Raw genomic sequence first — 14,529 nt, 5'->3', positions numbered from 1 at the left:
TGCAATGAATACATAGAGCATTGAACCGATCCTGGTTGTAGTCTCACGGTTATGGTGCTTTAAACCACTCTCAGTGTAGACAATTCCCACGTGGACAGGGGCTAATTGGACAGTAAATGTGATAATAACTGCAAAGTCGATGTTTATTGGGACTACCAGGTGGCACATCCTGTCATTATGCATTCTGCCGGCTGTCACTTCTCCAACTAGCTTCCCGCTCAGCCGCTCTAGTCGGAATCTACTGAATTTGGGTTGCCGATAAGAACCCGGCAAGGAAAGAGCCAAAGAAAACAAATTTGTACCTCGCTGCTGTCCTACGAAGTTGTTGAGGCTTGCGTTCTTCCAATCCGAACTTATCTTGTACCAATTCCACATCCACAAAACTTTTTCTTCTTTTCCCACCACCCAACCTTTAACTCAACCACGAATACTCGCACTGCGAACCAATCTGCCCAAGATGTCTATCCCCGCCTTCGCTGATATTTCCAAGTCGGCAAATGACGTGAGTAAAAAAACAAAAAACAGAAAAAACAAACAGCTCCGATGCCGAAGCTGTCCCACTTCGGCTGTTGCCGCTGAATATTCGACAAATTTCCCGCAGCTCGAGCTTCGATTTCGTTGCGCAGATACGTTCTAACCATAACAATTATAGTTGCTGAACAAGGACTTCTACCACCTCTCCGCGGGAACCATCGAGGTTAAAAGCAACACCCCCAACAATGTCGCCTTCAAGGTCACTGGCAAGAGCAGCCACGAGAAGGCTACCAGCGGTGCCGTACGTATCCTCAGCCCAACCTTGCCTTGTCAGCTAGCTGCCAATGGAAGACAATTCCTACGTGCAAGCTATGGGGGTAATCCCGCGACGAAGTATACTTAAGACTAACAAACGCGCTTGCAGATCGAGGGCAAATACACAGACAAGTCTCTCGGTAATACAACCACTATTTTTCCAACCCAAACTATTAAGTCGCACACCAAAAAGAGACGTCGAGCGAGTTCACTCACAGCATCGTTGTGCGGAATAAAAGCTCCAAGCTGGCCTCTCGATTTCTCTATCTTCCTAAGTCAACAAGGCTCACAATTACTAATGCTATACCGACGCGCAGGCCTCACTCTGACTCAGACCTGGAACACGGCCAACGCCCTCGACACCAAGGTTGAGCTCGCCGATACTCTCGCCAAGGGATTAAAGGCCGAGTCCATCTTCTCCTTCCTACCCGCCACCCAAAAGAAGGGCGTCAAGCTCAACCTTACATTCAAGCAATCCGCTTTCCACGGCCGCGCCTTCTTCGACCTCCTCAACGGCCCCACTGCCAATGTCGACGCTGTTATCGGTCACGAAGGTTTCCTTGCTGGTGCCTCGGCTGGATATGATGTCCAGAAGGCTGCTGTTACCGGCTACAGCGCCGCCGTCGGCTACATTGCCCCTCAGTACAGCGCTGCCGTCACTGCCACTGACAACCTGAGCGTCTTTGCGGCAAGCTACTACCACAAAGTGAACAGCCAGGTCGAGGCCGGTGCTAAGGCTACCTGGAACTCCAAGAGCGGAAGCGCCGTCGGTCTCGAGGTTGCCAGCAAGTACCGTCTTGACCCCGTCTCCTTCGCCAAGGTCTGTTCAATTCTCGATCCAACCAGGCTCTGTAACTTAGGAAATTGCTAACGGAATAAAATTAGGCCAAGATCAACGACCGTGGAGTTGCTGCCGTCTCCTACAACGTTCTTCTCCGCCCTGGCGTTACCCTAGGTCTCGGCGCTTCTTTCGACACCCAGAAGCTGGAGCAGGCCACCCACAAGGTTCGTATCACTGACGCTTGATTGTAGTTTTCCAAATCTAACAGAGGAACAGGTCGGCGCCAGCTTCACCTTCGAGAGCTAGATTAGTTAGTCCAAGGCTAAAGGAGTATTTTCGGACTTTTGTAGACGAATTCCCGGGAATCATGCCCAATACCCTTTCGTCATTATTTGTATGCTCTACAAAACAAGCAGGATTCTTCTCATACGAGTCAAAATATCTCAATTGTAGACTTAGACGTCTCGGACGTTCGATGCCGTCCAGATGCTAATATTCGCATCGTTCTGAATATACAGAACTCTTTGCGCTTCTGTAATCATGGGAGATTTCTTTGTCTCCGCATTCTCCTTCAAAATTTTACTCGCTGTGACGTATAGTAAATGCAGGCGGTCGATTCTACTGCGCCGCCGAACTAACGAATCCTATTTCCCCTTCCTCTCCAACTTTTTATCCCCACCCCCACTACCCCGATTCCATATCCTACTGATCACGAATGGACCCAACACGCTCAGCACCAGCACACCGCCAATCAGGAAGAACATGCCGGCGGTACTCCGCTCCGGCTCGACGTTGATGTACTGACTGTCGAGGTGCGCGCGCCGCACCGCTCGCCGACTATCAATATGCCGGCCCGTGCGCTCATGCGATACCCGGTCGAAGTGCGGGACGTCATCTTCAGCGCCGCGGCCAAAGGGTGTTTGCCCTGGTCCCATACCCCCTGAGCCGAAGGAGTCCGTGCCTGCGGAGGAGGTATGAGACGTAGAAGAAGAAGAAGCGGACCCAGTACTCTCATCGTGCGCGGCGCGGCGCTTGGCGCCGTGGGAGCCCCAGCCGCCGCTGCGGAAGAAACTCGGTGGGGGACCCTGGAAAGTGCCGCGGCGGCGGCTTAGGCCCGAAGCGGGGCGGCCGCCGGCGGGGTTGGTGCTGCTGTAGGAGCCGCGGTGGTGGGGGTGAGAGGAAGGGGAGGAGGAGGAGGGGTGGTTTAGGCGCAAGGTGTCCCTGTCGTAGGCGGCGCGCTTGGCGGGGATGGAGAGTATGGAGTAGGCTTCGCTTATGCGCATGAAGCGTCGGGAGGCGTGCGGGTTGGAGGGGTTGACGTCGGGGTGGTGGGATTTGGAGAGGGCGTAGAAGGACCTGTGTGTTTTGTTAGAGGGTGGTGGGAGCAGGTTAGGTATGTAAATACATAGGGGGTTAACACCTGCAATGGGATATTATGTAGCTGGCAGGGACAGGAATTAGAAATGCTCACTTTTTAATATCAGCAGGCGTTGCGCCCGGCTGTAGTTTTAGTGTCTCATAGTGGTTCCGGGAGTTGTCGATCTGCTCATCTCGGAGGCCCGCGGTGCTGTGGAACGGCTTCTGCTGTCGTTGCTGCTGCTGCTTGACTGTCGAGCTGGCAGTTGGTGCTACAAGAAAAGAGGCGTATAGTAGATATCGGCGCGGTCGGACTGCGTGAGCGGCCAAAGTGGTCCCGGACACTGCGCAGCGGAATGTCATGCCTCATCCCGAACCGATGTCGTTTTAGTTCTGAGAGAGGATCCGGGATGTATCTATCTTGTTATGAGATGCTGAAAGCGTATTTTGGGAGAATGAGGAAAGGCCAATTGGGTGTGGGAGGTGAAAATGTATAAGATTTTAAGAAGTTTGATGGCTGTGAAGCGACGCCACCGATAGTCGGGAACGAATAGGTGACGACATCAATTGATGGGATTCTAGCGTGTTTCCGTAGTTCCGCTTTTACTCAGTTATGGAGATCTTATCAGATGTGGCGGTGCTTATGTGGCTTGTTTGTTGGTGGTTAAGGTTATGAGGGCTTTGATCCGATGTTAGGTAACATCTTGAATCGAACCGTTTATATCTCCAAGGGGTATTTCAAGCAATGCAGAACTTGTAAGACTATATAATTATATCTAACTGATTATGTGGTTTGTTATAGTTGTTTGTTTCTCTAAATACAATACAATCAGGTATTCTAAATTTCCATCCTTTGCTAACATCTAAACACTCAAAATTTACTGTACAACTGTACAACTATATACATCGCGTCCGGACTCCAAGCATTTCCTCTAGTAGACGATCGTCGCGGTCTTGTTAAGATATCTCTGGTCCTTCTGTATTACAAGATTCCGTGCTATCCACTTTCCCGCATCCTCTCTCGAGATGTTATATCCGATAGCTTTAGATTCGATACCGGTTTTTGGGTCCTCGATGCCAGCGCGGATTGGCTTGTCTGTCTCGCCGTCGGTCAGGAACATAGCCGCCCGCACGACGGTGAAGTCTTCACCACTCGTGGCGAGTTTATCTTCCATGATTTTCTTGTCTGCGCCAGGGACCTTGAGAAAGAGGGAGCATAACGGGACGTAGGCGACAGGTATGTCCCGCCCGAACTTGGACATGCCGGCACTACTGCATACGATGATGTGTGGTCTGCCAATGACACCTTGCTCTCTGAGTGTGGCGATAGAATCAAGAACAGTTGTGATTCCCTTCTCACAGACGTGTGGATCGTCAATAGTCATTTTTGAAGGGATAGGCTTTCCTCCGATAGTGAAAACTATCTCATCAACAAGTTTACCATCCGAAGCCTCGAGACAGCGAGTGACGGTTGCAGAATCATGCGCATTTCCTTGTATGACTTTAAGGTTGGGCGCATTCTCACTTGTCAATACTGAGGTAAGCTTGGACGGGTTACGGCAGAGGGCGACGCATTGGTAACCGGCAGCGAGTGAGTGCTTTAGCGCCGAAAGACCTATACCCGTACTTGCGCCGAAGAAAGCAACTGACTTGGAAGCCATGGTCCGGGTTAGTGAATAATGAGTAAAATATTGGGTTTAAAGTGTAGTAGTAATTTTCTCTGTATGAGTGGTGACTTGATTATACGAGCGGTTGACACGAAGTTGCTGTTACAAAGATTAAGTAGTGTTGGCTGTCGAAGTGTCTTATACAATATTGGACAAGTCTATCATATACATATTATCTTTATCGTCTCTAATTCCGAATGACTCCTATAATTACTTAGACGCTTACCTGTTTGTTTTGTAAGATGAGGCTATTCGGGTGCTGGCAAGTTCTCGCGAAGTTCTCGGAGTAGGTGCGGGTAACTCGGGGCGCAATTGCCCCGGCTTGGCACACCTACGCCCGGGTGCTAGCCCCTATTCGGTGCTGACGCTGACGGAAGCCACTCCTTTTTGGTTTTATGACTTAGGCACTTTAACTACATGAACCATATACCCAAATTTGTAGACAATGTAAGGAAAGACCACATGAAACTCTGGCCGAAGAGCTGATTCGTCGTAGCGTAATCCATAATAAAATAGATAGGTACTCTACTTACATATGTCGCACGTCCCGACTATCAAATATGCGACAGCTACCCCGGATGCTTCAGGGGGATTAGCGTCGACTGGCCTTGGCGTCGGCCAATCCTCCGAAACTAACGCGAACGCTTCCCGACCCGGCACCTCTCTGGGAACATCCGCGACACCTGGACCAAAGCCACGCAGTTGTGTCACGTGCCGCACACGAAAGGTACGATGTGACAAGACATCACCATGTTCAAATTGCCGCCGCGCAAGAATCCCTTGCGTTTTTCCTTCGTCGGACAAGCCCCCGCGATGGGCTCGTCGGCTGGAGCGCATTGCGAATAATGCTAAGGCTGAGCAAGAGGCCGGCCCGGGTGTCAGTCAAGTTATGGACAGACTTCGAAACCTCGAAGACCTTGTGAAAGAACTTAGTAGTCAGTTGGAGCAAGCGCATAGCGCTGCAAATACGAGCAGCCATGGCTCACCTTCAGCAAACTCGCCGGGGAGTTCTAGCCATGATCATGATGCGGATCGTCAAACGGCTTCGCCACCTTTTACGAATTCTTCTAATCTATCGAAGCAGTTTGGTAGGCTTGTTCTAGGGGATGCTGGCCAGAGTCACTACGTAAGCAATGGCTTCTGGTCGCGCGTTAACGACGAGGTAAGGCGAGACAAACAATGACAACTATCGAGGCTGTTCGAGTTCGAGTTGCTGATATATATAATAGATTGAAGGCCTCAAAATGGAAACTGAAGGTCTTGCTAGTGGGGACTACGACAGTTCCGAGGACGAGGATTCACTTAGCAAGACCCCGTTTACCCAGGAACTAGATAGGACGCCCTCACAACGCCACGCGTTCCTGTTCGGCCACAATCTTAGCCCTCATCAGCCTAATATTCGCGAGTTGCACCCGCCGCTATCCCAGATTTCCTTTAGCGTGAATGTTTTCTATCAAAACGTCAATGTCTTAACTCAGGTGGTTCATATGCCTACATTGAACAAGATGGTGCAGAGTATACAAGATAGTGGCACATCAATCCTCACACCGGCCAACGAGGCTCTAATGTTTGCTATATATTATTCTGCCATAACCTCCATGGAGGAGGAAGATGTAAGCTTCTCATCAAACTATATACTTATAATAAATACCTACTCATATATCGTGTGCTCTACAGGTCGTAGCCAATCTTGGCTCTTCTAAATCCGAACTTAACCTGAAGTACCGTCTAGGGTTAGAGTACGCGCTTGCAAAAGCAGACTTTCTAAATGTTCCCGACGTAGTTCTTATACAGGCGTTTGCTATATTCTTATGTTTGGCTCGTCGATATGATAGCCCAAGGTTTGTTTATATGATGACAGGACTTGTCATAAGGATGGCTCTAGCTCTAGGGTTGCATCGTGACGGTAGCCATTTCCCCAACCTTACCCCCTTTGAAGCCGAAATGCGACGAAGACTATGGTGGCACGTGTGTCTCCTTGATGTGAGGGCTTCTGAGGACCAAGGAATGGACCTCACTATCATCCCCGGCAGTTTCGACACGCGGCAGCCTTTAAACATTAACGATGATGACATCGACCCTGAAAAAAAGGAAATGCCCAAGGAAAGAGAGGGTATAACCGATATGACCTTCTCTCTCATGACTAGCTCTCAGTGCGAAGTAACGAGGGAAATGATGGCTGTGAGTCTTAAAGACGGGGTACCGCAGATAGATGTCCAGGATCGCCTACTAAACGAGTACTACGAGAGGCTAGAGAAAACATACCTCCAATACTCCAGCGCAGAGGGAAACGTCACATACTGGGTGGTTGTCGTTATCGCACGACTTGTAATGGCCAAGATGAGCCTAATAGTCTACTTCCCCGTGCTTTTCTCGCCCGAAAGCGAGCACGCTTCCGACGAAATGCGCAATAGGCTGTTCATAGCTGCGATTGAAGTAGCCGAGTATAACCACACGCTCAATGCTGAGCAGGCCTGTCGCCAATGGCGCTGGATTTACCAGACATATACACATTGGTATGCCGTCGTGTATCTCCTAATTGAAATGGCACGTCGCCCCTGGTCGCCTCTTGTCGAACGCGCGTGGGTTGCGCTCCATAGCAACTGGCTTATCCCCCCTCGCAGCAGTAATGATAAGAACCTGCGCTTCTGGGTTCCTCTCCGGAAACTTATGGCTAAGGCCCGGCGGCATCGCGAAGCCGAGATTGAGCGGCTCCGGTCTAACCCGCAGGCAGCGCGGCAGTTGGAGACGGAGGACAGGGGTGTTACCCAACCGAGTAGCTCGGGCCCGTTTCCGGGTCCCGACAGCGCCGAGACTTTCCGTGAGCGATGGCGGCAGCTCGTAACGGTACCACGGAGCCTGGGGCATTATACACAGACGGCTCTTCAGCTCAGTAGAGGGGTTGTAGTGCCGCCTGGTGTTACATATTCTGCAGAAACTAATGGACCGGGATTCGGCTCCGTTTCTTCGTATTATCCAAGCGCCTCGGTACCCGGGTTCGCGTATCCCCAGTCTGGAATACCGCAGGGAAGCGGAATTTTTCCGCCAAATATTTCCGGCGGGAGTTTCCCCGGGCCGAACTTTGGTTTTCAACAGAATCCTCATAGCTCGGCTACACTGGGAATCCAATCGGCTGGTCCGGCCTACGGATCATCTTCTTTAACTTCTAATATGGACTTAGGACCAGGCTTCGGGGCTTGGCTGTGGGCTGATGCGGACCCGTCGGTTGACGTGTTTGCCGATGTGGATTTGGAGACGGCGGATCTGAATGTAGACTTGGACGGCGAGGTTGATTGGAATAATTGGGTGGCGTCGGCGAATGGGATGAATTGGCTGGGGGATCCGGCGGGTGGGAATCGAAGATAATGCTAACCTTCAGCAACATAATCCAATGGAGGATATATATCTCTTATGTGGTATTGTATTAAGAAACTATATTAAGAGCTTCGGTTACGGGGACGGACCCCTGAGTTTACGACTTGCGGCATGTAAGTATTCTGACTAGGTTAATATGATTTGGTTATACTGTACACCCTTCTAGGTTACGTAGCTACTAAAACCCGTAACCCGGAGCCCGATGGCTGTCTCCCGCTTTCAAAGTGAAATCCCGAGCTTGCCATCTCAAGCAGGTCTGCCCAATCGACCATCTCGCGGTCACTCGCGTTAAACAGCATCATCATGTTAAGATTACCAGTTCGTACTAGCGGTGCCAAGCTTGGCGATAATTCCTCGGGCCCCGGTACCACAACGTCGTTAAGGATTACATGCGAGCCGTATTTCAAAGCTGGAATGAGTGCCCGAAGCATGCACACGGCATACTTGTCGGGGCAATTGTGGAAACAGGCCCGGAACAAATGCACGTCGGCTCCGTGCACGGGCTGCTCAGTAAAGAAATCGTGCTTGATGAATCGCACGCGCTCGCCGACATCAGCCGGCTTACATGCATCTGCATTGCGAATCGTCGGCTCGCCGATATCCTGAACAGCCAGGTTGCGCGATGGAAAGGTGCGTGCCAACGCTATTGCTGCCTCGCCATGAGACCCCGTATGTCGACCACAGTGGAGCTCGCTGGGAGGTTGCCTCACGCTCAACCGTCGAGAAGATGCCGTACGTGAAGTTCCGGGCGCGTAGCGTATAAATGCATACCTGCAGCGAAGCGGGCGGCACGATCTGAGTGTGCTACGAGGAAGTCAAACATTGGAAGGTTGGTATTATTAGCGACGGCAAAACCAGTCTCGTTGGGCTCCTCAGATCCGGGCCAACGAGCCATAGCTTCGCAAGTGTGGTAGGCCGCGATCCAGCAGTCATCTGCGCACCAACGGACCGACGCCTCTAAATCGGCATCCTCGGCAAGTAAGCGCGAAGCGGCGCTGTGAGCGATGACGCCTGGGCGAGGCTCGCAGAATATATGCTGCGTTATTGCGTGGAGGATTAGTCCTTGGATGGATCAAGGGGGGCATCTCCTGTATCACCACGCATAATAACCCTTAATGAGGTAGATATGAAGCTCCAATTGTCATATACTACGCCGTTGATGTAATAGACGGAGATGGACGGATCTTTTGAGAAAATTGATATTAATAAAATGCGAGTGAGTTCATTTACATTAGGTAAATTATGCTGGGCTTGCTAGCTTTTAAACCATATCTTAACAAAACGAAGCTTTTAAAGCACAACTTACTCTCTGGATATCCTTATATTTCAAGTTATTAGGAGACTGACGTAGATAAGTTATTACTGTTATGCTGTATAGTTCAGGTACTTAATATACTTATGAAAGGTGCTTAGGGCATCAGGCTTTTTATGGCATTCCTTTGGCTTTCCATTTTATTATGCCTATGGTTTATTTATTTATTTATTTACATTAGGATGTGTTGTGTGTTGAATACGAGTAAAAGTTTCCTATTTGGGACACATGCCTTGCTACCTTACAGATAATTTTCTTGCCTTATAGGAAGCAGTAAAAGATGAACAGGTCTGCGTATGCATATGTTTAAGACTTCTTTATTACTGAGGTCTCGAAGGTATTAAAAGTATTGTCCAGCCGTGTAATAGCAGTAAATCCGGGCTATCGTAGGGGTACCCTCCAGTTTAATAAGGGGTAAGTCGCTAATATGTAGCAATAATGAAAATAGCATAGAAACATGGTGCGGTGTAAACCTTAGGCTTTTGTGTTGCCCGGGGGGTAACCTCTAGTTTTAGCTATCTCCTGTTCTAGAAATTTAACAACTTGAATAGATTAAACGGCGATTGAGTGACAGATGAAAGAAATGCGAGGTCAATTAGATGTAGCTTCGTTTTTGTATGACCAAATTAAAAAGTTGTTCTCGTCGTAAGTTGCAAATAAGCTTCCAGTTCGACTTGCAATTATCTTCATATCAGAAGTTAAGTCGTTAATTTGGAGTCTGAGGTAAGAATCGTGAGTTTTCATATCCTGGACCTGTACGCCGCCGTCTATATATCTGAATATAACAGCATTGGAGTTTGGTCCAAAAGCGTAAGATTCGCTATAAGACTATAATACTTCAGCTTCTTGAATACCAAAATTGGCTTGTTCAGCGAGAGACTTACATGATGATAAGTCCCGAGGACTATGCTGTGAAGGCGTTGACCCCCTAGCGTCCGAAACTCAAAACCCTCAAACGTCGTACAACAAATAACGTCCTCATCGTAAGGAGAGAAGGAAATATTGGTTATCCCATTACCCTGCCTTTGTTTCTCATGATGTTGGACGATATTTCCAGTATGTATGTCCCAAACCCAAACTTCACCATATGATGATCCTGCAACTATGTATTTATCATTAGGAGATATAGTAACTGCACCGATACGAGCAGGATCCACATTAAAGGTTCTTTCTATAGTATGTTTATTAACGTCCCAAAATTCAATTTTATCGGAATGGACATGGGAAGATAATATACGTCCGTCTTTGGTGAAATGGGTTGATTTAATGTAACCAGATTGAGCATTGAACTTATGACGAAGCTGTCTGCTTGCAATATCCCAAATCTAAATCGTTTAGTACCTCATCAGGTAGTTTCTAGGGAGGGGCTAACTTACGTAGATTTCATTATGGTAACTGGCAGCAACCAACCATTTACTATCCGGACTGAATGTCCGAAGGGTCATGGATTGGCTCTCGGGTCCATTATACAAAATGTAGGCCTGCCTCGTCATAATATCGTAAAGCTGGATGGTATCTTCATGGACTGAAGCAACATATTTATCACAACCACTGAATATGGCGGATATAGGCTTTGTAATTCGGGGTATGTGGTGTAAATCCACGTCATATAGGCGGGGGGTATGTTGATTGAATATCACAAACCAGTGGGTCCCTAGCTTTACGCAATCGGGAGGAAAGCCACTCTTGTACGGATCCGTTTGTTTGCTGTCCTGAGGCGAAGTTGCAATGGCCGGTAACAATTCTTCTTGGATGAGAGATTCGTGGCCCTGAAAAACAGCAATGGCTAAAATCTCTCGAGTAACTGGACCGGCCTGCGCCTCCTGTATAAGATATCGGACGACATGAGCATGTCCTTTCTGGACTGCGTGTTCGAGTGGCGTTAATCTAGATCTTGACTCAGTATAGTTGTCGGGTGCGCGTAGATCAACTTGTATCTCCCCCGTTTTAAACAGCAGCTCGACGATGGATAAATTGCCGACTTGACAAGCAGTTGTGAACGGTGAGACCCCGTTTGCATCGGCTAAATTTGGTAGACATTTCTCCTGAGTAAGAAAAAGGCGAACGATTTCAAGGTTCCCTTCCTGGACCGCAGTATGTAGTGGCGTCATTCCAAAAGAATCATTGGTCCCTTTATTCACATCGAAGCCATTCTCGAGTAGCAACTTGCAAACTTGTAAGTGACCTTTACGTATCGCTGTATGTAGTGGGTTACAGTTCAACTGTAGACGATGAATGTCTTCTGAAGATTTAAGAAATGTTTGAATCGTAGCTACGTGACCTCGCCTAACAGCTTCCGCAAATGTTAGGGTCTTTTTGCGACGGAGTTCAGGGAACTCCAATTTACCATCGGCCTCATGGTGGTAGAGTTTTACATGCTGGTTCAGTTTCTGCTGAGTGTCAAATCCGAGGATATATATAGGACATTCCTCGAAATTGCAGCGAAAGGGAAGGCAATGGCGATCATAATGCCGTTCGCGTTCTTCAATGCTTTCGAATCCAGTTGCAAAATATTCACACCATGGTTTAGGACATTTGTATATGGCCATTGCACCATAAAGGTTCGCCAATATCTGCCGATTTGCCGATTCTAGATCAGCGTATTTCAGTGTCTCTATAGTCTCCCGAATGTGGACTGTCTGTTGTTCGATGGTGAAATACGTGTTCCTCTCCTTTCCATCATCAGGAAGGCCTTTGAGGATTTCGACAATTTCTTCGTCATAGGCAGTATCATGCTCACTCAGCTTCAATAAAGAGCTGTAAGACTTAAGAAGAGTCCCAACTGCTCTTATTGTTACCCGGAACGTACTTTGGTCCAGTTTTCCGACAGCTTCGGTACATTCCTTAGCATGGTAGAACCAATGCTGGACAGCGTAGTCTTGAAGGCCGTAGTATCCGTTGATAGCGTGGCTATAGACACTCCTCCGGTCAATTCCACACTTAAACGGTTTAGATGCTAGATACTTCGAGAAAAAGCAAGTAAGTCTAGCATGCTCGAGGCTAGTATCGAGCAATTTTCTTCGAATGAGGTATCTTTCAAAATTAGTTACGACCTAAGAGCTGTGTATGCCGACTTACTCTCGAGCGGTTTCATGAACAATACTGATAATACCCTCTGGGCTGTCCTTTCCATCGTTGGCAGGATGTAAATCGACAAGGGATCTACAGAGTTCCTTGCATGTGACTCTAAGTCTTTGTTCTTCATATTCAACGGCCCCATGATCCGGGATAATACAGAAGCTAGACTGAATCTCGCGCCATCTGAGGGGCCGTGCGGCACAAACAATCCAGCCCAATATTTTCTTGGCATCTTCGCGTTCAGAAGGAGAAGACTCTTCGAAAATGCGCACAATTACCCTTTCGTATCTATAGCAAGAATATTAATTAGCTTTATTCTATTCTTGATCTTAAGAGCTAATGTCATACGCTTTATTAATCTCTTCTGGGAATGTGTCTCATTGCATTTCTCTGTTTAAGCCGGCGAGCTTTGTTTGACTCAATAAGTTGTTTAAGACCACACGGGCGTAGAGGAACATGCCTGTGATTTCGTTAATACCAGTCAAGGGTCTAATTTATTCGGTGTGTATTACCATTTGCGCTATTCGCTACACGGAGAGCGATGCTTTCTTGAACCTCGTGGGTAATATCAAACTTTTTTCCTATTCGTTCACAGAAATGTGAGCAATAGCCTTCGATATCTTTGGTATGGGGAGTGTCGTCTAAATTTATGGATGGTTTATCGGCAAGGAGACCGTATGGGATACCATCCCGCTGGCCGCTCAGCAAAATGCGCAATGAGGTGGCAGTGTTCTCTGAGAGTCCTTTTATGAGTGATAAGAACCATCGTACTGATTTCTCCGCTTCTTTATCGGCGCTTTCATCGAGGCCGTCAATTACGATGTAAGAAGTTTGATGGCTTCCCAAGGCTTCCTTAACAAGTCCTTCTAGTGTTCTTGTCAGCCGTAGTGATGTTGGATCCATTGCCGATATTTTACTGAACAAGTGATCCGACGTGGCGGGGTCCTGGATGATGAGCTGATCTAAAATGCCGCGAAGAAGACTATTGTGTGACTCTTTACTAGGTTGCTGATACTTGAAATAAAAGTAGGCGACACAGTGACTAGCCGTCCCTGAACGCCTACTGTCTAGGAGCTTCCTAATCACCGCTGATACTAAAGTTGTTTTGCCTGGGATACGATTAGTTCCAGTAACTTATACCAAGATCAGATTAGGATTATATATACCTGCACCTGGGATCCCGTTGATATATAGGATATTATGTCCCGAAGTATGATTATACCAAGCTTGGAACTCCTTGTTTTCCAAAATCCATTGGCCCGAGCTGTCGATAAGTCTATTATCCGCAGCCATCTCTTGGTCAATCTGATAGTTTGGAGCATTCAACATTTCTCTAATGCGGGATACTCGTTCCTTGTGCTTCTCTAGGCGTTCTTTGTCCCTTTCCAGCTGGGATTCCGTATACTTAGACAAAATATCCTTGCGTAGCTGGTGAATCTCGTCAAGAGTTGCGGAGCTTTTCTCACTTTCCAATAACTCTCGTCGTTTGAACAAACTATTCAAGATTGGACCAAACCTGCTATCGAAGGTTTTCCATATCGAATGGTACATGTCTTTCCACGCTGCAGAATTTTAGCAGTCATATACGCAGTGTTACACAGATAACATGGTTAAGACTTGTTAATTAAAATACGAATGTAATTAAAAATTAATAAACGGTTAAAATAATTATTTTTAAAATTATTGGATAATATGCATTATAAAACAATATAAGATAATATAAAGTAAAATATAAAATAATTAATATATAATTAAAAAAACGGTTAAATACGAAATTATATTTTTTAAAATTATTTATAAATAATATTTTAATTTTTTTAAATTAAAATAAAAAGATTATTAAAGATTTTAAAATTTTAAAAAATTATTAATAAATTAAATTTATTTTAAATTTTAAATATAAATTTTATTATAAATAATTTTTTATTATTTTAAAAAAAGTTAATTTTTTAAAAATATATATATATTTTAAAATATTAATTATTATTTTTTATATTAACATTTTAATTTAATAATTTATAAATTTAAAAATTTTTTTTAAAATTCTTTTTTTTATTTATAATTTTTTTATAATTTTAATATTAATCCTTTTATTAAATTTATTAATTTAAAATTTTATAAAATTAAAATATTTTTAAATATTTAATTTTATATTTTTTAAAATTATTTTT

The 14,529-nt window shown here is 46.3% G+C and overlaps 5 protein-coding genes across 5 annotated transcripts; 2 read left to right on the top strand and 3 right to left on the bottom strand.

Moving 5' to 3' along the window:
* The first annotated feature begins 51 nt into the window (after nucleotides 1-51).
* F5Y00DRAFT_151876 (uncharacterized protein) lies at nucleotides 52-2,045 on the top strand. The gene is made up of 5 exons (XM_048004547.1): nucleotides 52-502; nucleotides 653-775; nucleotides 899-1,609; nucleotides 1,675-1,794; nucleotides 1,847-2,045. Exons 1-5 carry the CDS (start codon nucleotides 458-460, stop codon nucleotides 1,874-1,876), a joined length of 1,029 nt encoding a protein of 342 aa, XP_047861883.1. The 5' UTR covers nucleotides 52-457; the 3' UTR covers nucleotides 1,877-2,045.
* F5Y00DRAFT_244939 (DnaJ-domain-containing protein) lies at nucleotides 1,588-3,486 on the bottom strand. The gene is made up of 3 exons (XM_048008904.1): nucleotides 3,042-3,486; nucleotides 1,847-2,926; nucleotides 1,588-1,794 (listed from the first exon to the last, which is right to left on the bottom strand). Exons 1-2 carry the CDS (start codon nucleotides 3,287-3,289, stop codon nucleotides 2,215-2,217), a joined length of 960 nt encoding a protein of 319 aa, XP_047861882.1. The 5' UTR covers nucleotides 3,290-3,486; the 3' UTR covers nucleotides 1,588-1,794; nucleotides 1,847-2,214.
* Nucleotides 3,487-3,658: 172 nt separating this feature from the next.
* F5Y00DRAFT_151866 (NAD(P)-binding protein) lies at nucleotides 3,659-4,620 on the bottom strand. The gene has a single exon (XM_048004546.1). It carries the CDS (start codon nucleotides 4,585-4,587, stop codon nucleotides 3,859-3,861), a length of 729 nt encoding a protein of 242 aa, XP_047861881.1. The 5' UTR covers nucleotides 4,588-4,620; the 3' UTR covers nucleotides 3,659-3,858.
* A 508-nt stretch (nucleotides 4,621-5,128) lies between these two features.
* On the top strand, nucleotides 5,129-7,959 carry F5Y00DRAFT_272325 (fungal-specific transcription factor domain-containing protein; the record flags this gene model as incomplete). Its single annotated transcript, XM_048012953.1, has 3 exons — nucleotides 5,129-5,755; nucleotides 5,823-6,206; nucleotides 6,271-7,959. 3 exons carry the CDS (start codon nucleotides 5,129-5,131, stop codon nucleotides 7,957-7,959), a joined length of 2,700 nt encoding a protein of 899 aa, XP_047861880.1.
* Nucleotides 7,960-12,504: 4,545 nt separating this feature from the next.
* F5Y00DRAFT_244932 (uncharacterized protein) lies at nucleotides 12,505-13,957 on the bottom strand. The gene is made up of 4 exons (XM_048008903.1): nucleotides 13,525-13,957; nucleotides 12,871-13,467; nucleotides 12,707-12,818; nucleotides 12,505-12,646 (listed from the first exon to the last, which is right to left on the bottom strand). Exons 1-3 carry the CDS (start codon nucleotides 13,907-13,909, stop codon nucleotides 12,736-12,738), a joined length of 1,065 nt encoding a protein of 354 aa, XP_047861879.1. The 5' UTR covers nucleotides 13,910-13,957; the 3' UTR covers nucleotides 12,505-12,646; nucleotides 12,707-12,735.
* Nucleotides 13,958-14,529: the final 572 nt, after the last annotated feature.

This window comes from Daldinia vernicosa (assembly GCF_022497035.1).
Source record: "Daldinia vernicosa strain CBS 139.73 unplaced genomic scaffold F5Y00scaffold_49, whole genome shotgun sequence".
NCBI classification, from domain to species: domain Eukaryota; kingdom Fungi; phylum Ascomycota; class Sordariomycetes; order Xylariales; family Hypoxylaceae; genus Daldinia; species Daldinia vernicosa.
This window is presented reverse-complemented; position numbering and strand designations above follow the sequence as displayed.

Bases quoted from the DNA above. Each gene is read 5' to 3' on its own strand.
- F5Y00DRAFT_151876 (XM_048004547.1), top strand. From the start codon at position 458: ATGTCTATCCCCGCCTTCGCTGATATTTCCAAGTCGGCAAATGAC. The intron at 503-652 runs GTGAGTAAAAAA...TAACAATTATAG, and splicing joins TTTCCAAGTCGGCAAATGAC to TTGCTGAACAAGGACTTCTA. The intron at 776-898 runs GTACGTATCCTC...ACGCGCTTGCAG, and splicing joins AGAAGGCTACCAGCGGTGCC to ATCGAGGGCAAATACACAGA.
- F5Y00DRAFT_244939 (XM_048008904.1), bottom strand. From the start codon at position 3,289: ATGACATTCCGCTGCGCAGTGTCCGGGACCACTTTGGCCGCTCACGCA. The intron at 2,927-3,041 runs GTGAGCATTTCT...CAAAACACACAG, and splicing joins ACGCCTGCTGATATTAAAAA to GTCCTTCTACGCCCTCTCCA.
- F5Y00DRAFT_151866 (XM_048004546.1), bottom strand. From the start codon at position 4,587: ATGGCTTCCAAGTCAGTTGCTTTCTTCGGCGCAAGTACGGGTATAGGT.
- F5Y00DRAFT_244932 (XM_048008903.1), bottom strand. From the start codon at position 13,909: ATGTACCATTCGATATGGAAAACCTTCGATAGCAGGTTTGGTCCAATC. The intron at 13,468-13,524 runs GTATATATAATC...ATCGTATCCCAG, and splicing joins CAACGGGATCCCAGGTGCAG to GCAAAACAACTTTAGTATCA. The intron at 12,819-12,870 runs GTAATACACACC...ACGAAATCACAG, and splicing joins TGTAGCGAATAGCGCAAATG to GCATGTTCCTCTACGCCCGT.